Source organism: Pelecanus crispus, chromosome 18 (genome assembly GCF_030463565.1).
Source record: "Pelecanus crispus isolate bPelCri1 chromosome 18, bPelCri1.pri, whole genome shotgun sequence".
NCBI lineage: Eukaryota > Metazoa > Chordata > Aves > Pelecaniformes > Pelecanidae > Pelecanus > Pelecanus crispus.
In genome coordinates this window covers 5,709,241-5,735,900 of record NC_134660.1, presented here as the reverse complement: position 1 = coordinate 5,735,900, position 26,660 = coordinate 5,709,241, and the positions used below count along the sequence as shown (strand labels likewise).

Here is a 26,660-nt window from a genome sequence, read left to right as displayed (position 1 = left end):
GATGGGCTGTCCTACTCCAAAAACTGGCTCCAGAATAGAAAATGTTTCCTTTTGGGGACGGTCTCCAGGGAGCCCCAGCTGTGATTCCCAGTGTCTAAGCTCCTGCACTCTCTGCAAACTGTTGTGGAGAGGCTCCTGCTGCTTACCAGTGATTTTCAGCCTGATTCAGCATTGCAATTCAAATGAACCTGTTCCCCCTTGAAGGGCAGCATTACAAACTGTTGCTGACTGCTGGGTGAAGGGCAGTCCAGGGGGACATCGAGCTGCTCCCCACCACGAGGCGATGCATGCACGTCTGCCCAGCATAGACCCCAGGACACCCCAGGGTGAGGTCTGCAGCCAGCACGGCTCTCCATGCTGATCTGGGGGCCACTGCAAAGCCCCACGTACCTGGGGAAACCAAGCAGCACTCAAATCCCAACTTTCTACCCTCCAAGTGGGACACTCCAAGCTGTCCTACCCCTGACCCGAGCCATTGGGTGGTCTGGGTTTCTCCCTGGAGCTACTTTCACCCCTCTGAGGGCTGTGCCAGCTCGGAGATGGAGCAGGCATCCGCAGTGGGGAGGGAGGCCTCAGCAGCTCCCTGAGCAGATAGTTTTTCAAAGCAAATTCCAAAGGGCTTACGCAACCCCGGCAAGTAATAGGAGTGATTCGGCAAGCCACTGCACTTCCCTCCCCTGCCTTGCTCCTTAAGAAGGGACAGCAGGGCCCACACAGCCTGGAAAACAAGCTTCAAAGCCACCAGCGAGAGGGTTACCAAGTTTAGAAAGGATTTCATGCTCGCCTGGAACTTGCAGACCTGCAGCGCGGGCAGCGAGCAGTTCGGGTTAGCAGGGAGGGCAACGGGCAGGGGGGAAGGGTGATGGTGACCAGGATTCACCAGGACCCAGGGGAAGCACCCCCCATGCCGCAGAGGGGCCCTGCATCCCCGGGATGCCACCTGGACCATGGTGAGGATGGGGATCTGCTAAAGTCTTCCAGGGGATCTGCTAAAGTCTTCCAGGGGTTCTGCTCCCAAAAGCGCCTGGGTGCAAAGGGCCAGCCCTGGGACAAGCTGGATATAACACTTCCTCCATCCCCCATCGCAGGAGAGTGGGAAATGGGGCAGAAAAGCCTGAAAAGCCATGTGGAGAAGAAAAAGGGCAGCTTGAAGGTGAGCTCTCTTTTGTCCCAGAGTTGCTCCTGCATCTGCCTAAAGCCCATTGTTAAGTTTTCCATGCTTCGGTTTCCCCTTCTGTTCCCAATCTAGTTTCAGCTGAAGGTCCCTCAGAAACTGCTTCTTACCCTGCTTTAGCCAAAGCTGAGCACACAGCACATCCCCACCAGGTCTACAGGAGGGAGGTAGAGCCCTTTGCCTGTGCCTCTGCACAACTCCAACAAGACCATGCTTCCAGGCATAGCCCTATGGTGAGCTGAGCTGGGCAGCATTGGCCAGTGAGTGAGGGGCAGAGGAGTCCCCACCCCATGACACCCTCTGTCCTTGCCCCCCACCTTTCACTGAGGGTCCATCCCAGCTCCAAGACTCACCACAAGGTTCCCGATGACCATGACCATCATGAAGACGATGAGGCACATGGTCTGGCCAGCCACCTCCATGCAGTCCCACATGGTCTCAATCCACTCCCCACAGAGGATGCGGAAGACGATGAGGAAGGAGTGGAAGAAGTCATTCATGTGCCAGCGGGGCAGCGTGCAGTCAAGGGAGATCTTGCACACGCACTCTATGTAGCTCTTCCCAAAGAGCTGCATCCCCACCACGGCGAAGATGAAGACGATGATGGCCAGCACCAGCGTAAGGTTCCCCAAGGCGCCCACCGAGTTACCGATGATCTTGATGAGCATGTTGAGGGTGGGCCAGGACTTGGCGAGCTTGAAAACCCTCAGCTACAAGGAGCAGGGAGACAAGGCGATGATTTGCCTGGGGCTTTCATTGCCACAAGGTGTCAGCATGGCTGCGAAGCTGGGATCAGACCTTCCTGTGGCAGTTTTATTAAGGCAGGAGGGATTAAACACCCAACTGCTTTGCAAAGAACACAGACTCAGACTTTCCTAAATATTTAGCTCAACTGTCAGTATTATCTTTAACAGAGGACAAGTTGGTGACCACCGTAAAGGAGGTCGAACAAGCCATTCTCCACCCCGCTGGCAATTGCATCCACAACCCCCCAGCACAACTCGTCCCCGTGGCACGTACCAAGCGGAATGAGCGGAGCACGGAGAGCCCTTGCACATTGGCCAGGCCCAGCTCCACCAGGCTCAGGGTGACGATGATGCTGTCAAAGATATTCCAGCCCTGCTGGAAATACTCGTAGGGGTCCAAAGCAATGAGCTTCAGGACCATCTCCGCTGTGAAGATTCCCGTAAAGACCTGTGGGAAACAGTACTCCATCAGCTTGCCTGAAAGCCAGTGCTTGGCATGGGGTGGGTAGCACCTCTCTTTTTTGGGGTATTCCCAAAGTGTTTCATCCCACTGGGTCCAGCCCTGGTTGAGAACGAGCTCCCTAGCTGCTGCCCAGTGTGGCTTGTGGAGCCAGGCTGGGAGTGCTGGGGACTGATTGCTACTGGAGAGACTTGGCAAAGGTGCGTGTTGGCAGGTGGAAATTAAAAATAAGAGTCTCATTGGCAAAGGGCCCCCCCCCTTCCAATGACTGCTGAATTACAGGGATTCCCAGCACCGGGAACTGGGCTGCTACTGGGATGCCCCTGCCCCTCCCCGAGCCCCGTGAAAGCTGATCGGGCTTTTACACATTACTCTTTTGCTGGGACTACAGCGGTGCTATGCATTATCACATTACTCCAGAGCGGGATCAGCAATGTGACAATTAGCATCCTTGATGCAATTTCATGACATGACATGTGCAGAGGGGTCCCGGTGACAAATTTTGCCCTGGATGTGGATCGTGTTGGGATGCACAGGTCCCTGCCTCCACTTTGCAGACAGGCTCATGCACTGGCATCCCAGGGCATGCTCCCCGATATGCCCCTTTGTGTGCCAGCCCACAAACGTCCCCTTTTCTGCTCCTGCCAGCTGATCCCGGCTCTCTTCCCTTACAGCCTGGCCATCTTTCTGCCTGCAGCGAGACAGGCAGCAGGCGCTGCTGCTTTCATCTTGGGCACAGGCAGGTGACGTGGGGGGAGACCGTGGCTCAGTAGGAGCTGCTTCTCCTGCTCCCATCCCTCCCTGACCCTTCCCCAGCAAATCCCCCCGCCAGCTCCCTGCATTGGGGTGTACATGCAGCCAGAAACCGCCGCTGGCCCGAAGGAAAAGCTAGGCCTGTCTTTGCAGCATGACCGTGCTTCGAGCAACAGCAGATTAATCCCCTTGTATTTCCTGAATGAAACCAGAGACAAAGCAGCTATATGCTGAGTGTCATCCTGCCCGCTGGGGCTCGGGCCCTGGCATGTGTCACTCCAGTGCCTGCACACAGAGAGGCCCTGGCAGGTGCTGGAGCAGGGCAAGGTGGCAGGAGAGGAGACAGCGAGCTCTCCCATCTCCTAGCTGCATTTCCCAGAGCTACCAGGGGCCTCCTGGACTTGTCCCACCAGCAGATTGCATCCAGCCAAAAGCCATTTACCCTGAGCTCCAAGCACAAGCAGCCACAGCTGGTTGCTAAATACACCCATGAAATCAGGACAGCCCAGATTTGCAGTGATTTCACTGGGAAAAGTCCTGATTATTATTATTTTCTAATGTTGCTAGCACAGTTGCCCCCTGCTCTGTGGGCACCTCTTTGCTCCCAGCACCTGAATTGGCCCCTGCTCTGCCCCGTGGCCACCCAGCATCGTGAGGACACTGTGGTGGCAGCCAGGGCTGGCAGCAGCTCATGCCTGACCCTGGGCTGCAATGTAGAAGATGGCTCAGGACAGCTCTGCAAGGCCATGGCCACATTGGCATTGCTGAGATACACCAGGCAAGACAGAAGCCTCAGCAGAAGGGGAGCACGGGATGATGGATCCCACCCCCATAGCACTTCCCTTGATCTGAGCCATCCTGGAGTCCAGCCCATCACAGGGATGCTGTGGTCAGACCCTTGCAGCACTTTCTCAGCAGCTGGGACGTGTCTGCGTGCATGCTGTTTGGGTGACACAATGGCAGCACAGGGGATCTGCCCGCCCGGGTGGATGGTGTGGCTGCTGTGACTCTAAATGGGGAAGGACAGGATGCCTGTAGCTGCCTACCAGGTTCCCCACGGTCAGCACGTTCTGAAACTCCTCTGTCATGGGGTAATGCTCCATGGCCATGAAGACTGTGTTGAGCACAATGCAGATGGTGATGCCCAGGTCCACGAAGGGGTCCATCACCACCAGCTTGACAAATGCCTTCAGCTTCAGCCACAGAGGGCAGCAGTTCCAGACCAGGAACGTGTGGGCAAATTTGTACCACCAGGGCGGGCACTTCTGGTGAGCTTCTTCCAGCTCTGAGGGCAGGAGAGAAAAATGACATCAGTGTAGGCTTATCCTGTCCTCCCCTGGGTGACGCAAGTACTAACCCACTAGAAGAGACGTGTCCTGAGGTCCTGAACCAGCCCTAGACCATCTGTGAGTTTAATGTGGGGGCTAAAAGGAGAAGCCTTCCCGTGCCCAAGCGCAGTGATGTTGCAGACCTTACCCTCCAAACCAGAGAGGGATGGAAAGGCAGATCAGTCAGGGAACTGTGGGTCCAATCCTGCTCTCAGCACCTGGGCAGGATTTGAGGTGTCCCTGCCATGCTGAGATTGCAGGGACAACCAAGGAACTGCCCATTCTCAGCAGGACAGGGCTGAGAAGCCTGTTATTGCCGAGTCTATGGTACTTTTTGCTGAAGTTGAGACAGCAGCTCTTGGGAAGCCACTCAACAGCTGTCAGTTGACTCTGGAGACTGCTGTAATCAATTGCAATCCCATTCATTTGCATGAGATATTATATTATTGCCTCCAGGCACCATCCTAGCGAGTTGGGATGAAAAGCTTTGCTTGAGCATCACTGCAGTGCACTGACCCGGTACGGAGACTCCCGGTCCAGAGTCACCCCTTGCATGGGGCTGGAGATACGGGACAGCTGCTATCACTGGTGTGTGCTGAGCACCCCGAGCCCACCAATGTGCAACGGTTGGGCTAAACCAGTTGGCACACACAGCCCTCGCCCATGCTGGGGAAGGACGTACCTTCCACAGCGTTGGAGACGACACTGATGGCGCTCCCCACCCTCTTCTCGAGGCCTGGCCCATCTTGGTTGCCCACAGTGAGGTGGTTCTGGTCTGATTTCTCCGGCTCAGCGGCTGGGTTGAACTAGAAGGAAAGGAGGCCACAGGGGATGAATGCAGAGTGCTGCAGGCTATTTAATGCACTTAAAGATAGAGCAGGCAGAAAAAAGGGCATGGTCTGGAGAGACCTTGGGGTGCAATGTGGGAACTACAGGTGGGCTGCAGAAGGGCTTGTAGGACCCAACCCACAACAAGCTGGGCACAAGCCTGTCCCTCCACCCGGGTTTACTGGGGTGAGCACCCTCAAGGGATGGCAGAGACAGAGCCGAGCACGTACACCAAGCACCGTGGCAGACCGCTCCAGCACGACCTTGGGGACCACTTGCCCGTTGCAGTCCTTTGCCTTGTCCTGGTCACTGTTCAGGTCCGAGTTGCGCTCCTTCTCAGCCACGCTGCTGGGCAGGGAACCGCTGCTGGACCGCTGGTCCTGCAACTGCAGCAACCCACGTCTCCATCACCCGCGTGTCCGCAGCCATCGGGAGCAATTGCTGCAGGGCACCAGGCTGAGGAGAGGGGCAAATTGAGCCCCAGGACCATCCTGGGCAGGACTTTGCAACTCCAAAGTCTGCTGCTGCAGGACCTGGGCAGCAAACTCAGATCTTCACGAGCAACAATGAGGGATAACAATTTGCAGTAGCTAAACAGAAGTTGCAAGCCTTTCCTTTTCACTTGCACACCCCGCTATACTAAGCTCTCTGCACAGCAGTATTCAGTCTGTTCAGGTTTGGTCAGGGTGAATAATTCATAAGGACCAAACTATGCAAACCTTCTAATTTCTGTCTTATATGAAACTTTAATCTTTGAAACATGCTTTCATCCCAAATGAGAAAGAAGTAAAATCATCAAGGCTCCTGCTGAAATGCAATGTCCAAGAGTTTTGGACTTACACTGAATTTACGGATGTTTGGGTCAAAATTTAATTTTTTTTTTTTCCCAAATGTTGTTTTATTAGGTTTTCATTTGTGCATGCAATCATTTCTCTTTTTTTTGTTTGTTTGTTTCTGACAGTGGTATTAATATTTGAAGTTTACTACACCCTCTGGTAGCACTAAGCATGCCACAGTGGAGTGGCAACCTCTCTGTTCCCACTGCACATCGCTGAGATGCAACACGGTTTCCACACTCGGTCGCTGGATATTACATGGATCCGAGCGCCCATTGCTTGTAGGCCCTTTGCCCTCGCTCTCAGCTTTATTCCCTCTCTCTTCTCCATTTCTCTAGGTGACAATAAAGGAGTATCATCCCTTAATAAAGCCTTTGGGAACTCACTGGTTAATTTGCTCAGGGAACTGGCCACAGCGCCAGCTTTATGCCCAGCCCTGGAGTCCCCATCCCTCGGGCAGGGCTTGCTCAGACCCATCCTGCAAACAGCAGCAGCCAGATAAGAGCAAGCCACTTCCTCGGAGGATGTTGTGGCTCGGCACAGATAAGCAATGAGAGACAGAGGCTCTAGAGAGAGGAAAACACTGTTTTGTGTCTCTCTCTACATGCGAGGAAGCTGGTCTTTTGCCCAGACTAACAGATTTGCAGGGATGTCTCCCACAAATGTTGCTGACATTAGCCAAAAATGATGATTAGAGATGGAAAATGGCTGGGCTGCAGTATCAGACATCACAGAAGCTTTTGCCTACATTTTTATAGGCATATTGCACCGAAAAGAGACTCCCAAGGACCAGAAAGGGGCTAAGGTAACACCTCGGGACCGCAGTGGAACAAATGGGTGGAAATCAGGCAGCTTATAGGCGCCAGCTTGGAGAAATAGCAGTGCAAACTCTCTGCAGCATCGGGCGCGCGTATCTGCTCATGTGCTGGGGTACAGCAGCGACGCCAGACCCCGAAGCTGTGCCTCAGCTCCTGCAAGGGCACCCGGACCTCGGGCGAGACGCAGGGTCTCTCGAGCCCTCTCTGCTCTTTCCAGTCTTGGCCAACAGCATATGGTTTGCTAACGCATTTAGCTTTGCTGCAACTACCCTATCCTCCCCGAGTGCTTCTTCTGTACACTGATCATAATCTGCCCGCGCAGGCTCTCTGCCAGGTTTCCTGCTCTTGATGTGCTGCAGGAAGATATCTCGTTCGTTCTGGTGCCTTTTATGCCTTGTTTCTCACCTCCTCCTTTCAAGCAGTGCTGCACCTCTCTGCTGCCTCCCAGTGCTCCCTGTGCTGGATTTTGGATGTGGAAATTAAATCTTTTCAGCCTTTTCTCCCCCCCCGCCCTGATAGTATCTCAACTTTCCGATTCAGCTGTGACCCCCAAAATAGTTGCTCAATTATTATCTTTGCTTACTATGGACCAAGTGGGGCTTATTCTTGGATTTTACATAAATAGAGGCACCACCATGCTGGTCACTGCCTCCCCTTTTCTCCCCCCTGTTCCTAAGGTCCCTCATTTTGGCCTCCACACTTTCCACCAACCATCTTCTCTTGCTCCTCTTGATGCTTCTTCAGCTGCTCCATGAGCTGCTGAAATTCCTCCTCCTTCTGCTGTTCCTCCAGCATCGTGGCATCGTTTTGTTCTGCGTAAGCCATGGCTACCACTGCGAGGATGAGGTTGATGAGGTAGAAGGAACCAAGAAATATAACCACCACGAAGAAGATCATGTACGTTTTCCCTGCTGCACGCAGCGTCTATGGAAAGAGGAGGCATAGGCTGTTACACCACCTCGGCACGATACCGGCTTGGTGATGCTTCCAACGAAAGGTCTTGCACCAGGGCACCCTCCCATTTGTGGTAGGAGCACAATATTTTGCTCCCATCTTCCCCAAGGGCTGGTCATTGCCCAATTGACCTTGCTGCAGTCCATGGCACTGGGTTAGGACTTGTGTGAAACGGCCAGAAGTCTTGGCAAACCCAGCCACGCTGCTCCATGCTATCTGGTAGCCCAAGGGCTACAAGCATGTACAGAGATGGGACCAATATTCCATCACTTTGCTGTGACAGGGGCTGATGTCTCTCAGCCTCCAACTTCTCAGGTCTCACCCTTGGGCCAATGAGTGGTCCTTTTCTAACTCCGGATCTAGGCATTATCATTTCCAGAGGACACGTGTAGCCTTTAGATGTAGGCTTGCTTTTAGAAGGCTGAACAGTCTCTGGACCCAGAGTCAGCTGGGATTTTATGGTGTCTGCAACTTCTCCCTAGAGGATGACTCAGTGCAGGGGACAAGGGACCTAGCTTTTCCCGCTTACCCTCTCCCTTAGCTCAAGCCAGAGGTGTACTAGATACTCTTATCAATCCCCGATTTCCATGATACAGCTGACAGCACTGCTGAAGCACACCTGGGCTTTGCCCTGGAAAATACACTGCACTGCTCAGGGTGGGGAGCTGGATGGGACCATGCCCCATGTCTGCTGATCCTGGTTAGATCCACAAACCACAGGACAAGGTCCCACAAGTTTCCAGTCAAGTGACTTTTTACATGTCCTAGTCCAGGGGCAGCATTGAAATGAGAGGAGCATTTGCACGAGGATAAAAATTTGGTGCCTACCAGCTGGAAGAGGTTCTCCCAGAAGTCCTGCGTCATGAGGCGGAAGAGGGCCAGGAAAGCCCAGCTGAAGGTGTCGTAGCTGGTGTAGCCGTAGTTCGGGTTCCTCCCCGCCTTCATGCACTGGTACCCTTCAGGGCACTTCCTACCAGAGGAGCCGCGGGGGCAGCTGCCATGAGCCCCTGGCGCTGCCCCTCCTGCTCCTGCAGCAAAACGCTCCATCCCTGGAGGTGCCGAGATGCTTCAGCAGACCTCCCCCACCCAAACTGATAGCCATCGTGATGCCCAGACCGATACCACCTTCCCCAAAGCCGATACAATCAGGATGCCCAGACCGATACCCTCCGCAAGCTGGTACAGCTGGGATTCCCAGACCATTCACCTGCAAAGCCGTGTTCCCAGCCCCGATCCTGTCCCATCCCAAGCATCAGTGGTCCCACAGGCTGTGCTGGATGCCTTGTCCCCTCCCGGGGAGCCAGGGGGGACATTGGCCGTCAGCACAAGCTGCACTCACCCAGCATCACTGCTGTTCCCGCAGAGCAGGGCGTCAAGAGCTCCCTCCAGAAAGTAGAAATTGGCTTTGCAGGTGGGGAAAGAGCAAGGCACAAAAAAAAAAAAAACAAACATTGATTTTCAAATTCTTGGCAGCTCCTTGCTGTCAGGGAAATTCCCTGAATCCCAGCATTGGGCACTGGGCTATCTTCTCTCTGCTGACTTTGCTATTTGCTTTGAACTACTTGGCACTAGCTCAGAGACCTCATGGCTTTGTTTCACCGTCCCAACTAGATGGCTCCCAAGCCCATAAGGAGCTCTGGAAACAGCCAGGTTGGCCAGGTTCAGGCCTCCTGGGAAAGTGGGTTAACATGCGGTCAAAGGACCAGGGCTGGCCTCTTTTGCTGCGAAAAAGTACAAAATAGCAGGGCATTCCAAGGGAGCATCGAGCATGGGGGACTGCAGGGGTCCCAAAAAAGCGTGGGGAAGCTGTCTGCTACCGCTCCATGGTTATTGCCTTCCTCCTGCTGCTCCCATCCCAACCAGCCCCTGCCTGGTGGGGAAACCCACCCTGCTCACAGACCAGGGGTCCTTAAAGCTCCTCCTTACACCTTTGAGCACAGACCCAGAGCCACAGGAGCTGCCAAGCAGTGCTGCCACAGCTCACCTGCCCCCAGGGATGCACGAATGAGCACCTGGAGACACCCACCCCAGGACATGGCAGAGGGCAGCTGGACCCCGTCCTGGGCATCACCTAGCACAGCCCTTCCAGGAGCCATGCAGGGATTTCTGGAGCTTCCTCAAAGCATCCCTGGCTCTGCCTGGCTTCTTGCCACCAGGCTTTTATTTAACTTACGTGGGCTCATCGAGATGTCCCGCTTGTGAAACTCCAGGCGATATGTTTTTGGCCTGGCCCCAACAGCTGTTAACCTGAATGCATGGCCGCAGGGTACTGTTGCTATTTGCACTGCACTCATTAGATCCTATATATTGAATTTGCACCCCTACCAAGAAGCTTTCCTGTAATTAATGCCAGAGCTACTTGTACAGTTGGGCAAAGCATCTCAGCCGAGACGTAACCCGACCTTCTGCTGAGCTCTGCCGAGTGCCGTAAACGAGACATGAAATGTCCCTGTAGAGCATCCCACTACTGTGCAGCTCTGCCAGGCAGCTTTTCTGAGATTTTTACGCTTTCATGGAGTTTAAAAACCCAAACCCAAAGAACAAACAAAAACCCCACTACACTTTTTTTGGGCCAAACTTGCCTCAAAGAAGTGGTAGCAAAGTAGCAAACTTGGAGACCTGTCCAAGGACCTGTGCTTGATCCCACCTCTCCCTCCTTTCCCTCCTGTTGGCTGTTGTGGTGTTGCATGCTTGCATGCAATGCTCACTGGACACAGCGATACTTGGGGAAGGACCCAGCTATGATGCAGCAGTGAAAGTGGTGAGAAATGTCATTCCTGCATCCTTCCCTCTGTTTTTCACCCAAAGTCCCATCTGCTCCTGGAGGGTTTGGTGTCCCTGCTGTGCCCAGCCAGATGGAACAGCTGTTCACCAGTGCCCACCCTGATGGGGAGATTGTGCCCTCACTAGCAAGTGGGAGAGATGGAGACACTGGTTTGTCCAGGCCTTCCCATGGTGAAACCTTTCTGGAGGGTTTAGCTCACCCAGGTGGACTGCATTTTCCCTGGCAAGGAGGATTTGATCCCATCTGTCCATCCTGTGAGCATGCACAACCCCTGTTTCACCCACCAGCCACATCTTCCTGCAAAGCACCTTGGCAGGAAGATCCATGTGAGCAAGCCATCTTGGTCTGACACGGAGGAAGAGCGAGGAAACTGAGGAGCAAACCAGGGTGGTGGGCCAATGGAGAAGGGGACGCACAAGTGTTTACCTTCATCATTGATGTAGGCCTCAAAATCAAAGGTGCTGTTGCTGGTGAAGTTGCTGGCAATGCCGTCGGTGAAGTTACCGTAGAGTGTTGTGTTGGCCAGCGTGTTGTTGTCCAGCCCCAAATCCCCCATCAGGGTGTCGTTGAGGGGGGGCCACCGCACACACTTGTGCCGGAGGTTTCCCATGAAGAGCTGAAGACCGATTAGGGCGAACACACTCAGGCAGAAGACGGTGAGGATCATGACATCTGAGAGCTTCTTCACTGACTGGATCAGAGCCCCCACAATCGTCTTCAGCCCTGGGGGGGAAGCATCACTACTGAGCTAATCGCTCATTTGCTAGTTGTGGAGAACATGCTATGGCATTCCCAAAAGGTGCTCTATCTGGTGGGGACACGTGGTATCACCAAGTTCACCCCATGTGCTCAGACCCCCAGCTCTGTGCCCCACGTTGCATCCCAGCTGCCCCTCTGTCCCCACATGTTGCTGGGCAGCATAAACCCTTCCCCCAGAACTGTCACCCTTGAACCAGTGCCAGCCAAGCCTCCCCATGACAACCTTAACCTGGGTATCACAAACCAAAGCCCACCTCAGCCTGGCATCCATCAGTTCCTTTTGGCTTTATGTTTTCCCCAAATGCCATAATCTGGCCTGTTTTGGCCCAAACCACTAGAGTAGACCACTTTGCTGTGGCACATGGAAAAGCTAGTTGCCAACCCAGCTGGAAGATGCTGAGCACTGCTCTCAGCTCCAGAAAAGCCTCCGTGGTCCAACACCCCCACATGCTGCTGTCCCGTGGGTGGTTGGGAGCCCCGCTGAACCCTTCAGCCTGATCCCTTCAAGCTGGAGAAACCCCAACGTGTCTGAGTGAAGGTGGGGAGGCAACGTCTGCTCAAAGCATTGGGATTAACTCATCTCTCCCCCCCAGCACCACCATTTCCTCTGAGGAGGAGGCTCGCCCACAGATCCTTGGTGGGCTTTTGACATGGAAGATGTCATTCCTGTCACCCGAGGTCTACAGGGATGATGGGTGATGCTGGAACATCCTGACGTTGATCTTAAAAGCAGCTCTGAGCACAGAGCTTTCTCACGTGGAGGCAATTCTCCACAGACGCGTGATTTTTAGCCCTGTCATTATGCCAGTTCCCCCCTCCCCAAACTATTTAGGTAAAACGCCGTTCTCCAAGGGCTTGTCTATGTTGGGAAACTGCTGAGGACAGCCACTCTAAACCAGCTTATTTTTGCAACTGCTATTTCTGCAGAGCCTCTTGGGGGGATGTCATTCCAGAAAGAAGCAGCAGCTTATGTTTTGCTAAATGCAATTTTTAGCCTGTTTGATGGAGGCAAAAAACATTCAAATATGAACCCTAAAGATTTGGAAACTGCAGAGACACAAGAATTTATTCACCACAAGAAATCACTATTTTCAGTTCAATCTCACGCTTCTTCAAGGGGTCTGACCTATCATTTCTGTGAGCTTGCACTAGGTGGAACCAAAGCAGGGTATTGAAATTGCATCAAATTTGGGAAACAGCCATCAGAGGTATTCGATAACGTGCTCCTAACACCACAGGCTGGATGTTTGGGGTGATGTTAAACAGTCGCCATGTGGCTCTTGCACTAATACCCATTAAATACCTCAACCCTAGCACGACAGCAGTCAGCAGTGGGGACAAAACTGAGTTTATGGCTCCAAGGACCAATCAAAGCGTATCAGTTAATCGAGCCCATAAACACAACATGAGCACGAGCCCACTTAAGGCATCTCCAAGGAGCCCTAAAAATACCACATCTGGCTTATCAGGGGCTTTCCCTGGCCAAACAACTGAATGAGCACAGCTAATTTCAAGATGTAAAATCAGCAGGATCTGACCCAAAAGCCAAATTATGTGAAAAATTATTTACAAGTATCGAATACCTTATTTCCTCTGTTTTCTCTTAGAACTGTCAGAAGAACAAGGAATTGCTGTGGACTGTGGGAAAACCTGAGCTCAAAGAAGGGGAAGATATGGAGAAGGGACCCCTTCTTTAAGTCCCACCTGGTATCACGGTGATGGTTTTCAAGGCACGGAGGACGCGGAAGGTCCTGAGAGCAGAGATGTTCCCCAGGTCCACGAACTCGGTAATGTAGCTGCAGGACAGGGGAGGAAAGGGCATCAAGGGCTCTGCCAGGCATCCACCCCCCTGTTTCTCAGCCTGGTCCCCAGGGTTCCCCGGCCCCCAGTGGCCAGACCTCCTGCCCTCACCCCATCCCACCAAACTCACGCCATGGAGATGACCATGAAGTCCAGCCAATTCCATGGGTCACGCAGGAATGTGAAGTCATTGATGCAGAAGCCTCTCGACAGTATCTTGATGAGGGACTCAAAGGTGTATATTCCAGTGAAGGTGTATCTGAAATGGGAACGGTCACTCAGGGGATGCTCACTGGGTCCAAGGACCAGCTCAGGATGAGGTTTTGTCCACCCCCACCAGTGGGACCATCTTGGGGAGCTGAGTCTGGGGGCTCACGGTCATGGGCTGCTGGGTTCTTGGGTGCTTCAGCACTGGAGGAGGTTTTCACCTGACTTCCTAAGGCAAGTTGGGACATCTTGAGGTACCAATCCCTTTGGTGACTATTCTGCAACACCTCTGATCCCTGCTGATGTCCCAACACCACCATGCTCTCTGAAAAACCCTGCTGAGACCTGATTGTGCAGAACCACAGCAGAAAATACATTTTCCCCTTCTCACCTGGGGCTGGTTGTCCATGCTCCTTGGACTGGTGGATCTGCTCAGCCTCTCCAGACTATCACTGCTGACCTGACCCAACCTGCTCTGTAGTGGTCTCCTGTCACAGGGACCCCACCAGATTTTGGGCAGCTCTGAAACTCTCCCACTCTTTGCAATGCCTAATGCAGAGCGTGGACATCCCTTCTGAGATCAAGAGGGCCACCAACATCTCCCAGTGACACCTCTCCTCCCCTGAAGGGTGCCTGGATCCCAACACCCCTCCCTCAGCCTTGGTCCTGTCCCTCCTGAGGCTGGCCAAGCTGGGATGGCCCCCATGGCTGGGGGAGGTTGCGGGAGGCAGGGACTTACTCCACGTTCTTGGACCACGCTGGGGGGTTGCTCAGTGTCATAAACACACAGTTGGTTAAAATCGTGATCATGATGAACATGCTGAATAATTTAAAACCTGGTCAAGGACAAATGCTGTGGCTGTTGCCTAGATTCCCCCCTTCACATGGTTATGAAGCCAAGCGCCTCTACTCCTCTTGTCCTGTCTCCCACCTTGGTCCCATGCCCTGACCTGCTTCTCCTGCAGCTCTGTCCCGGTGCAGTCCTGTGCTTACACTTTCCCTTTAGCCCCCTGGCTCCCATGCATGGTCCTGGCCCTTGCCCTCCCTTTCTGCTCCCCTCCCCATCTCTGTGGTGCTGGCTCTGCCTCCCTTCTTGTCCCCTGTGCTCCTTCCTCTCCATCACCCCAGGACACAACTTTCCCCAATTGTCTGATCTCTCTGCCACAAACACCCCCTCTTTTTCTTCCTACCTCCTGGCCACCAAACTCTGCTGCCACCAGGACTCTGCTGGCATCACTTCCCACCCATCCTAGTGCCCCTCTTGCTCTTGGGGTCGTTTCCTGTCTTTCCATCTCTGCTTGTCTCACATCAAAAGACCCAATACTGCCCAAGTTACCTCCTTCCCTGTACCCCAATATCCTGGTTCCTCTGCCTTCCCTCTCCCAAAGCATCCTTTGAGTGCCCCAATTCACCCACTTCCCAGATGGAACAGGATCCCCTGACCTGTAAACATTTTCTTTCCTTTCCGAGTCTCTCCAGACCTCAGAGACCTTGAACCTCTTCCTAGGAAGCTCCACCACTTAGGTTTCTTCCCTTCTCCAGCCAAACTGATTCCTCCTTTCTCCAACCAAGACTGAGCTCTTTGTGCCACCAAGGTGCCCAAAGCCTTCAAACACCCACTTCCTTGGGAAGGGACCAAAGCCCTGGGATGGCTGGGCGGTGGGTCCTGGCCCTGGTGGGGGCCAGCCCAGGAGATTTGCTCACCACACCATCATGAAACACTTCTCTCAACCCTCTCCCAGGGATGTTTGCACTCTGAACATCAGGGTTTGGCCTGGCAATGGAGCAACATCACAGAGGGCAAGGATATGAATGGATAAGCACTTTGATGGCTCCTCTGCGGATGGGGTGGAAGGGCCCCAGCAGGTAGAGGGCAGGGGTTGCTGAGAAGCGGAAGATGGACTTCCCTTTGTTGAGGACTATGAATGTCTGTGGAGAAAAAGAGAGGAGGGAGATGGGTTAGCCCTTGTGCACACCCTTGAAACACCCACGGATCAAGTGCTGCCATTAGAAGTGAGACCTCTATGTGTGCTTTGGATCTCCAAAGGCTCAGGACTTTGCCAAGGAACAGATGCTCTGCTTTGGAGGACAAGCAACCACAGCAGTCTGGGACCAAGATGGGCTCAGATGAGACCCTGGGGCATGGTGGAAAGAAGAGGAGGTCCATGCTTTGGTCTTTTTCTTGGGACTTACATCTAATACCAAGTCTACCCATGGGCTAAGCTCTGCCCCTCACCTTCTTATCCTTGTAGAAAGGGTCCAGGTCCTCCAGGGGGATCCCGATGAGCTCCAGTGGTGGGTCACCATAGATGAGGGGCAGGTTCTTGCCGGCTTCCAGGTCACTGCTGGGCTTGATCTCCTCTTCCTCAGGCAGCTCCACTTGCTGCTTCTTTACCTTGAGTGCCTCTGCTTCGGCGATGCGCTGCTCGATAGCGGCCAGTGAGGCAGGGGTGAAGGGACGGAGGTTCTCGGGGCCCGGGATGTGCGGCAGGCCGGCCATCCTCTCATTCTGCTCCCGGGATGCCTGTGCACAGCCTGCTGGAGAGAGCAGGGCTGAGAAGGCAATGCCAGCTGGTGATGTTTTGGGGCATTTTTGTTCCACCCTTGAAGCCAAGTGATGGCAGGATCTCAGTGGGTTTTTGCAAATGGGTTTATTGCAGAAATATTGAACTTGCAAGAAAGGTTATTATCCATGGATCGCTTGCAGACGGAGCACCCCGTATGCTCCTTCTCCTCCCAGGCCCCCATTCAGCCTCAGATCAAAAAGCACCATCAGGTTGAGCACCACATGAGCTGAGCAGTTGGTGTCCCTGGCACCAGCTGGCTGTTGTTAGACATGCAATTTCACAACCTAGACAGGGTTGTTCAACAAAACAAAACACCTTCCGCATCAGTGGCATCGCTCCAGCTGTCTCCCCTTTGCAATATGCTGCAGGGCATTGGCAGCTTTCCTCCTGCACCTTGTGCAAGCAACGTGCGGTGCTCAAAGCAAGAGGTTCCTCAGCCAAAGGAGCTCGGTCCTGCAGGGTCAGTGACCATCTCACAGCACCCGTCCATAGGAAACACGAGTAACATGCAGTGCTGGATGGCTCTGCTCCCAAGAGGAAGGGGTTAAAGGCTTATCATGAGCCAAAAAGCAAGGCAATAATGGCACTTTCTAATGTTACAGAGATCAGGATGACTCCCCAGACAGGAATAGGATGGGCCATTTGGGAGAGATAAGAGTGGCTCCACTGAGCAGCAGAACAACAAAAAGGGTTGGAGAGAGCAAAGTAGGGATGAGACAGGTGGTCGCACCCAGAGGAACAGGCTGCCATGACCTGAGCGAGGCCAAAACGCCTGGCAAAGGCTTCCTAGACACCAGAAAGGTTCTTGCTTTGAGTCACCTTGCCTCAGCTTCGCCTCGATATCTGTTCAACCCATGAACACCAGCTTTTGTCAGAGGTGAGCCCAATATACCTAACACTCGATCCTGCTTTGCAGAGATACTGGGATAGATGCACCTCTGCGCCTCACCCTCCCCAAAACAAGCATCCCACTGGCAAGTGACGACTCCTCCATGCACCAAAACTTTACGCGATGCTACCGAGCTCCTGTCCCCATAAAGCTTTAGGATCAATATTCCTCACAGCCCCAGCCCTGCCATGCTGAGACCTGGAAACCTTCAGTCATTTGTAATTAAGGAGAACTGGACGTTCATATCCCTGATGGGAAGAGAGCGTCTGGGTGCATAATGGTATCGACACATTCCTATGGTGATTATAAAACCAAGTCATAAAAACAACAGCAAAGGGAGGTATTGATTTCCAGCAGTGCAGGATAACTGCATTTTAGAAACCACTGCGCTCCCGCGCTTTTGCTACTGAATTGAATCTTGGTGTGCAAAATGGATTTTCTTCTGCCAAGGGCAGGCAATCCCCACAGCAGCACAGCGTTGTGGGGGTATTACTGCTCACCCCCATCACATCCAACCTGAGGGATGAAGCAGGGACTGGCCCTCAGCTGCAACATCTCTTGGGCCAAGACCACCCTCACCACAGTGTTTGAACAGCCCCTTTGTGGCTCCAGCACCAGGGCTTTGATGCATGCTCAAAAGGCAGTTGGTAGAGGGATGGGAGCAACTTGCTGCCTTTTGGAACAGGCCAACCTTTAAAAACCAAAAAAATCAAGTGGCAAGAGCACCAATCTTTGTATTTAAACCCAGTTCTTACCCACAGTTATTCTGGATTTACACCGATTTCACACTCTGCTTGAGCAGCTCTGGAAACCTGCCCTTTGCATTCCCTTGATACCAGTGGCCTCAAAGCTCAAGCCAAAAGCACGGTGCTGTGTCTGGCTCTATCATCTCGAGTCCCACCAGGAATGCACTGATGTATGCTCAAGCTGGACCCACAGCACCCATGGGGGGACCAACCCCCCCCATCTCCTGAGGAGTCCAAGGACTCACAGGAGCTTGTTGGTCTAGGCAGCCTCAATTTCCCTGGAAATGGGGTTTTGCAGAGCTGTTTGGGCAAGTCTGTGTTATGGGCAGTGCCAGCGCTCTGTAGAGCTCCAGCCCCTTCAGCAGCACACTGCTCTCCAAGGCTCCAGTGCACGGGGTGCTGCTTGGTCCACATCTTCCCTGGAGCCTCCCGCTGGGTGCTGCCCCTCCAAACCCCCCGCAACGCCCTGTCCCCGCTTTGTTGCGCCCAGCCTGCGGTCCCGGCGGAGGTGGCTGTGCCTCCAGCTGCCACCAGCTATCAGTGCAGGAGTCAGGTTTCTGCAGCCCCATGACTCTGCTCATTCCTCCCCCAGCAGGAACGAGTGCAGGAGGGGAGCTCGAGCGGGCAGCACCAGCTTTGCTTTGTGCCTCCTCTTGCTCTCGCGCTGGGCTGAAGCCATCGTGCTGTGCCACGCCGATTCCGCTGCCGATGGAGCGGCCCCTGGCAGCACCAGGGGAAGATGCTGGGGGTTGGCAGCGCTGCCGAAGGCTAAGCAGGGGGTCCTCAAAAGGGACGTTGCCCTGGCCATGGCAATGCTTTGTGGCTTTTTGGGGTCTTTTGCAGCATCTGGTCCTGCTCTGACCCCTTTGTAGCCACCCAGAGATAGTGGGATGACCCCAGGGAGCAGGATCAGGACTTAAGCCTATGTCCAGCTCCCACACACCACAGGCCTGGAGCCATCAGCATCTCTGGTTGAGCGCTGCTTCCCAAAAGAGAAGGAGCCAAGCACCAGACACAGGCTCTGTGGGGGCCAGGCTCAGCACCCCTCTCTCCCCCAGTGAGCCCAGTTCCCACACCAGTGTGCAGGCAGACACAGAGTGGGGTAGAGAGCCAGGTCCCACCACCCAGGTGAAGCGGCTCACCCTGGGACCAGCCACCCCCAGCTGCTGGGACGGGGTGAACAGCCCCTCTGCCCCCGGCCTGGCACATCCTGGCACATTTATAGCAGCTGCTATAAATAACAGAGATGAAACTCTTTGCGCCTCCGATAGGTAAAAGCAGTTTGGGTGCAGCAACAGGTGCTGCCCCGGGCACAAGTTGCCCCCATGGTCCCACAGGGCTCAGCCCCAGCTCTCCCCAGGACCTGGGTCCCCCCAGAGTCCCTTATTAAAGGCAGACTCTTGCCCCATCAGCTTTCCTGCTAGAAATCAGTCACTTAAAAAGTCTCTACAAAGCTCTGATCTCCTATTTATTGCCGCCTTAAATTTTGGACTCCCAGCTAAGCTGGATAACTCCTTTTTACTGTGACACACTTGAGCCATTGCTTTTGGACACACTGCCCATGTCCAACACCTTGGCACACCATGGATGAGCATCTTGCCCCCCAGTTCAGCATCAGCAATTACCAGCAGGCAACTGGGAGCAGCTCCCTGCTCAAGAGTGCACAGCCTTCACTGTTAGAAATTCAGTTTCCTCTTATATTTTTGCTACTCTGAGGCCACACAAACAAATCAGCCTCCAAAATAACAGGAATGGTTTGGAAACTACCAGAGATGCTGCGTAATAAGTTCTGTATAATCAGGACAGACAGAAGGATGACAGGGTCCTGTCTGAGACTGCTTGGAAAGCCACCCCATCCAGAATTGGCACTTCATCCCTGCACAGAAAATAACCTCCTGAGGGCTGAGGAAGAGGGGGAAGGACTTTCTTGGCTGCTGTGTGCAGACACGTGGCTGTGGGGGGCACAGGGTGGCCTGTGGCTTCTCCCCATCCTGCTGACCTACACAGGTGCTGGGCTCAGCCCATCACCCAGGCTCCAGGGCTCTGCTCCTCCCTTCCCAGGGCATCGTTCTGGGAGAGCATCTGCAAAGCCAGAGGCCCCCAGCCTGGTAAACCCAGAGAGATGCGCTTGTTACCCCACCATATTCAGGGCTGGGTTAACAAAGACAGGTATGACTGGGGTGTCTCAAGTGAAGACATGCTGCTCCTGAAAGATCTCAGCTCTGCAGATACCCAAGAGACAGCACTAGGACCCACTGAGTATCTTCAGTGTTGCAGCAAGACTACTGAACACATTTTGAGGAGCTGCCCTTACCCATCTGCAAGCCTGCCCTCGAGATTCATCCTCTTAACAGGAGATGTTCTGGAAAGACCCCAGAAGAGGCTGATAAGAACACAAGTCCAAGACAGAAAACAACCTGAACAGTCATCAGCAAGTGTAAATCAGCTTCACTCACCAAGAAACAGCAGAGCCAGGTGATGCTCAGCCAAGTGCTCGCAGTGCACAGCACAGGGGGGACTCCCCGCAGCAGGGATTAGTGTGGAAACAAGGAGCTCATGCACCAAAGCCAGCAAGCAGCCAGCATCAGGAGAGCCGGTGCCAGGGAGCCCAGAACTGGCCCACATGCTTGTAGCTCAAGCAGTTAATGCCAGGGGAGACAAGCCAGCACCTCAAGAGCTCTGAAAAGCAGACCCTGTTGCACACACAGCCCAAACCCATCACAGCACACCAAAAGCACAAGCCTGCAGCAACCCCTCCTTGCTACCTGCACCCCAACTCCTCCTGGGACACACCACTTCCAACCCAACCAGCACCTAGAGGCTGACTGCACACAGGACAACCCAACCCTCTCCATCCCTCACTTATTTATCCCCACGAGGACAGCCAGGGTGGGGCAGGATGGTGCAACGGGGACCAGCTGGGACTGCAGGGTTTGGGGGTGAGTCACAGCTCAGCGATGGGTGCTCGGTCACGTGCATCCCAAGTGCCGCTGCAAACACCATCCGTCCTCCACGCTGCCGATCCCCATGGCAGCCGTCTCACTCGCCCACAAGGACCCCCGGGGCCGCACCATGGGTCTCGCTCTCCAAACCCTGCTGCATGCTCTGTGAAGCCCCCAGTAGCAGGTCCCCTCTTTGCCCCTGCGTGTGTTAAATAGGTTTAAAAACCCACAAAACCACATGGGCTAGGAGACCTGCTGCCAGGAGAACATGCATTTGGTTCAAACCCAGCCCAAGGGCATGGACACCCAGTGCAGCCAGGATAGCATTTATATGTCTGCGGAGGACAGGGAGCTTTATGGGGATGATTAAATACCAGACCCCTTATCCCTCTGCATTTCCCACCTCTACACACCTGACCACTCAGCCCCAGTGGTGGGGCCGTGGGGGAAAGGAGAAGGAGCAGGGACAAATCTTGCGCCTGGCAGGGCAGAGGGACCCCAAACAGCTCCAGACCCCACTGGGTGTGGGCTGCGATGCAGGAGGCGGTCAGCCCTGTGCTGCGGCAGCGGTGCCATCCGCTGCTGTGGGGTTTCTTTGAGCTTCAGGATATTTGTGCTTTTTTTTTTTTTGGTGACGCTTGTGTGCATGGGGTGACACGGTGCTTTTCTGTAAAGTCTGATGGTTGTAGAAAAAAACCCTTCCAGCACGGTTCTAGGGACGTCACGGCTTGAAGAAGTCCTACGGGGTGTTTATTTGCTACTGTATTTTCCCCAAGTTTCGAAAAAGAAGTGGGGAAATGGAAAAAATCTAATGTGAAATGGTTTTTTCCTGCCCCCAAATAGCACAGGGGGTGGAGAGATTGGCTTTAAGTCATGCATATGGGTGATTTAACGGCATGCCGAGCAGTGCCTGGAACTGCATTAGTGTTTTCTAGATTATGAGTTTCTAGCAGTTACTGGGATAAACGCTCTTCAGTTCCGCCAGACAAAATTAGCCATTTTATAAACAAGTATATGTGCCTTTCTGTAATATGATAATGTGCTATTTAAGAGTCTGATGTTTACTATTGCCAGATATATTGTCGTCCTTTAATGCTTTGCTGTTAACTACATTACCAAGACTATCTGGAAAGATATGCAAAGTCTCCAAAATTTTCTTCTGCAAACAAATGCCTCTTCCAGCGCTGCCGTGGGACACTGGATCTCCACCACCACAGCAGTTCTGAGCGCACCATAAACTTGCTGTGTTTTTAGGCTGCCCTTTTTTAAAGGGACTGGTGCTAAGTTTTCAGGAAAAGAAAATAACACCAGTAAAAAAATTGACAGAGAGTCACCCCAATCCTATTCCCACTCTATTTTCAAATAGTGGTGGGCTCAGAAGACTCAGAGAGTGAGAAAAAAAAAAATTCTTCATTTTCCAGCATTATCCTTTGGATTTCTGAGTTTTTTAAGTGCTCGGCTGGGAAATCCTATGGGTTGTGTGGCTCAAACACCAACCTCTCCCCCACCAAGCCCATGAGTACCACTGGCTCCCATTAGTGACACGTCCCCCTGTGTCGACTCCTGTCACCACTGTGGTTTTTTACCCTTCCTCTCAGTATATTTTGTTCCTTTGCCTGAAGCGTGGCCCAAGCCACCTGCACTGGCAGGAATGCAGGATGCTTCCAAGCATCCCGCCATCCCGGGGAGCCGGGTGAAGCTATGCTGCCTGCAATTTGCCAGATGCCGAGCAAAAGGGATGGTCTGCTGAAAGACCTTGGGAAACAATGCTAGAGCAAGCCCAGCGCTGGTGGATGCCTTTCCCCAGCCAGACCAGGGGGACTGAGATGCTGCAGCAAGTTCATGTTCTTCAGGTGCCATCATGGTCCCCTAGCTTGGTCCCGACCAGCCAAGGTCACTCTAAAGCAGCAACAGCGGTGCCGGTATAGCTGCTTGGGTCAAATATAAAAGCGTGTACTTGATTTTAAGCACCAGTTGAGGTCTTCGCTGAATGAGTTCACCGCTGTGGGAATGATGCTGCTCCACTGCTTTCTGCCTGTTGGATGCTGCTTTTCTCAAGCAGACCAAGAGGAGGTCTGCAAATGCTCTCCAGCCCCTTTCCTGGCAGCAGCCAACCCACCCCCCTGCCTTGCCATGCACTTTGGGACAAGGACACCCGCGAGCTGAGGGCTGTGCTGGTGCTTGGGGGATTTACATGGAGGAGGAGAAGGATGTGACGCACAAGGCCGTGTTTCACGGCGCGTTGCAGCAGCACCTTCACCGGGACCCTAGCCATGATGGGTGCTCTGCACGTGCCAAACAAGGCGCTGCTCCCTTCCCCAGCTCCTTGCAAAGACGTAGCCGAGGCCGTGTCATCGCTGGGTTCCTTTGAAAAGCCAAATCCTTAATGCTGAACATGCTGAGGGGACACCAGCCTCCCCCGGGACATAAACCAGTAACTCCGCAAAACTACACGCCCTGCAGAGATGCCTCCACTCCTGCAGCTGGCATCATTAGTGGCATGGGAATTCATTTCGTACAATTCACCGTTTGTTATTGACCTGACTTTATTCAAATGCCAGCACTGCAATGCCTGTTTGCCCGCAGCCCTACCAAGGGTACCTCGATGTGCTTCAAGGCGGGGGTGGCTTACATAGGCTGGAAGCTGTGAAGTCCTCAGATACTCTCTTGGGCCACAGATGGAAATAGGAGGTTGCAACATCCTGCAGCAATGCGCTAACCCCCTCCTGCCTGGAGCCGGGGGATGCGGCGGGGGGTACCACCCCATCCCCGCTGCCTTTCCATCCCGCTGTCCCTACTGACCCCCATGAGGGGACTGCTGGAAAGAGGACACTGGGGTGGGTGGCCGCTTGGATTTATTTTAGGGTGGGGTTGGCTGCCGTGGAGGCTCGGGCAGGCAGGGAAGGGTTAAAGCAGGGACCCTGCGCTTGCCCACTGCCCACCGCCTGCACTCGGGTGTCATCCAACGCTCCTGCTCCTCCCTGCCAGCAGCTCTCATGTCAGGCTTGGAAAAGATCTGAGTGGTGCTGTGAAGGCAGGGAGGGGACAACGTGGGGGAAGGGAGGGTGGCGTGGGGCTGTAAGGACCTGCCACCCCCCACGGGGTCTCCCAGACTCGGGGGGGCATGGGGGGGGTGGAGATGCAGCCACCTCTGAGGAATGCCAGGAGAGACATGGCCCCACCGGCTCCCATAGGGATCACCAGTGAGCAGCGCTGGAAGCAGGTCCCAGACCTGATGCTCCCACGGGATTTGCAGTATCATGGTCCCTGCAGCATCCTGGGGCTGGAGGATCCCATTACCCCAATTCCCTGTACCAGACACCACGCAAACCAGGACCAACCCGGGGCACCTGCAGCCGCAACAGCCCTCCCCATGCCCAGCTCTGGGCACTGAGCCCCACACCTCGGCTCTTGCCCTCCAGCTCCTGAGGGATCTCATTCAAATCCACTTGGATCTGGATAAGGGGGACTCAAAGATGAGATGTTCGCAAGGGCTGTATAAATAACCAAGGAGGGAGGCAGCTGGACAGACAGACAGGCACAGAGGCTGAGCCTTCCCGGCATCTCCGGAGCTATAGATGGGATCTTTGCCCTCACAACTCCCCAAAGCATCCACCACATTCTCCCCCTTCCTCCCCTCCATATAAATGACCTCATTAGTCCAACCTGCTGAACACCGAAACGATGCTGGACGGCTCGTCATTACCTGCTGCCGCTCGCTCTCCTACCCCCAAATCCAGCAAGTTTCCCTGAGTGAAGATGGAGCTGCCTGAGCGGCTCCACGGGGCCCTTTTGCCCTGAATGATGCTCACCGGACCCTTACGCGCACACCGGAAAATAGCAAATGCTATTTACATATTAGCACAGCCAAGTCAAGGAAGGACTCTGTGTTCTTTAACCAGTTCCCATAAATATGCCCTTTTCAGGCATTTTCCTAGCAAGGATTAGAGGAGGCAGCTCCAGCGCTTACAGCATCAATCCAGCAGCTACATGTGCAGGATCTCCCATGTATAATAAGACTGACTGGGGGGTCTCCCGCTGGCCCCAGGGTTTTATGGAATTGTTGCCCCTTGCCGATATCCGCTGTTAAATCTTTTGCGGTGCGCTTTGCTCGCTGCATGCCCAGGCTGATCCCCCACATCTCTGTCAGCAGTGGTGCGGGCAGGGGAGGAAATGCTTGTGCTTATCTGCAGACCTCACTCTGCAACTCAGCACCGGCTCCGGGGAGCGAGGGAGCGGCAGTGCAGGATCTGGCCGAGAGGGCTGGTTGCTGTTGCCAGGGATGCGGGGACTGCAGTGGCCGATTGTCTCTGGATAGACCCCAAAACGGCACTGGGGGTGCGCAGCGGTCCCTGCACGTGCAGCGAGTGATGGGAGCTTTGCACAGCCCCATACACCCACCACAGGCAGGGTCCTGTGGCCAGGTCAGAGCTGTGTGTGGGGGTTCACCCAAAAAATGAGCTGAATCCCACCCACCCTGGCACTGCCTGTTTCTCCGCTGCCCATGGCCGGATGCAAGCCCTGAACCCCTCCCTGGCACCCCAAAGTTGCTGGCTGTGCGTGTGCACCCCGCAGCCCCGACATGCGGATGGGGGAATGACGGCCTCCCACCTCCATGTCCCCCCTGTCACCGCTGTTTTGGCATGGCAGTGGGGTCCCACCTCCTCCCCCCTCCCTATGGGGGTCCCTCCCCGCGTGCCGGTGGGGAACAGGGACTCTGCGGGGACAGGCGCCTTCCCGAAAGGAGACACTGCGAAGCACCCCGCAGACCTTTCCTGCAACCTTGGCTTGGCCAAGCTGAGGTTTATATTTAGATCTCCAGGAGGAGAAGCCAGGAGAAAGGCGACTGTGACTTTTAAGCCCTGCCGGTAGCTCCGTTCCTCTGGGTGGGAAGGTGGCTCAGAAACCGGTTGCCCGCCACATCCCCCACTGTCCCCTCTCATCCTGGTGGCAGGTCCGTGGCCACCAAGGGTCTGGTGGCTGCTGGCACCCTTGTCCCCGCGCCCTGCCTGCGCCTTTGCCAGGGACTTTCACCCCCTGTCCTGGGCTCTTTTCCATGCAGGGGGGTCCAGCGGGTGCCCACAGCCCTAAACACCACCCCAGTGACCACGGGGGCTGTCCTGCTCCCATCCACCTCCAGCGCTCGGAAGGGGAAGCCCCCAGCATTGCTTTCACAGCTCCGGGCACAGCATGAATGACAAACCTGGGGACATCCGAGACCCCGTAGACCCTGCCCGGTGGCCTGGCATCAGCCCAGGGCTGAACCCAGTACTTACTGTTGAGTGGAGAGAGCAAAATCCCAAGGAGAGACCTTTCAGGGCCAGAATTTCCCTCTCCTTCGACTCCTGGAGGCTTTGGCTCAGCGAGTGTCTGTTGGCAGAGCAGCTGCTGCTGCTGTCAGATGGTCATGACTGAAACCTGAGGACATGCGGGGTCCTTCAGGTAGCCTCGGCCCCGTCTCAGCTGTGGCATTCGTCCCCCGCCGCGCCAATCATGGGGCTGGCGGCGCCTGCAAGCCCCGCGGCCGCATCGCCCAGCGCTCCCGGGGTCCTGCGTGCACGGACCCCCCTGCACCGCAGCCACCCCGGCCATGCCCCGAGCCGGGGCTCCGGCCACCCGGGGCAGTCATGGTGGCGGAGCAGGGTGTCCCAGATGTTGAGGTGGCTTCGGGCTGGCTTTGGCACCAAATGGGAGGTGGGGAGGTGGAGGGGAGGTGGGAAGGGACCCTGGCCAGCACCTCCCCATCTATCTCTCCCAGAAGTAACATGCAATTGGAATGAGCAGCCGGACAACTGCGAGGGCGGGGGGGGAGTCGGTGCCAACCGCGCTGCCAGCATCGTCCCCGGGCCGATGGCTCTTTGGGAGTGTTATTCCTGTCGTGCAGCACCTGGCGCCAGCCGCGGCTCCTCCTCTTGCTTGCAAGTGAGGGGCATCTGTCATTTCTGCTTTGTTCCGCCCATGCCCACCCTCTGCTGCTGCCTAATTTTGCACCAGCACCATGTTTCTTTGCATGCCAGGAGTACCCAATGGCTGGGACGGCCAGCAGCCATGCGGGGTCACCCCACTTC

At 54.6% G+C, this 26,660-nt stretch overlaps 1 protein-coding gene across 1 annotated transcript in view; it reads right to left on the bottom strand.

Annotated features, from left to right (window-relative positions):
* SCN4A (sodium voltage-gated channel alpha subunit 4) overlaps window positions 1-24,392 on the bottom strand; it is a 40,127-nt gene extending 15,735 nt beyond the window's left edge. The window contains 15 exon segments of the mRNA XM_009486876.2: window positions 1,528-1,884; window positions 2,195-2,368; window positions 4,180-4,418; window positions 5,144-5,267; window positions 5,520-5,675; window positions 7,655-7,867; window positions 8,726-8,867; window positions 9,237-9,300; window positions 11,109-11,405; window positions 13,146-13,237; window positions 13,372-13,500; window positions 14,188-14,284; window positions 15,239-15,377; window positions 15,685-15,983; window positions 24,299-24,392. Coding sequence (XP_009485151.2) covers window positions 1,528-1,884; window positions 2,195-2,368; window positions 4,180-4,418; window positions 5,144-5,267; window positions 5,520-5,675; window positions 7,655-7,867; window positions 8,726-8,867; window positions 9,237-9,300; window positions 11,109-11,405; window positions 13,146-13,237; window positions 13,372-13,500; window positions 14,188-14,284; window positions 15,239-15,377; window positions 15,685-15,948 — 2,487 coding nt within the window. The 5' untranslated portion in view covers window positions 15,949-15,983; window positions 24,299-24,392.
* Between the last annotated feature and the right edge of the window lie 2,268 nt (window positions 24,393-26,660).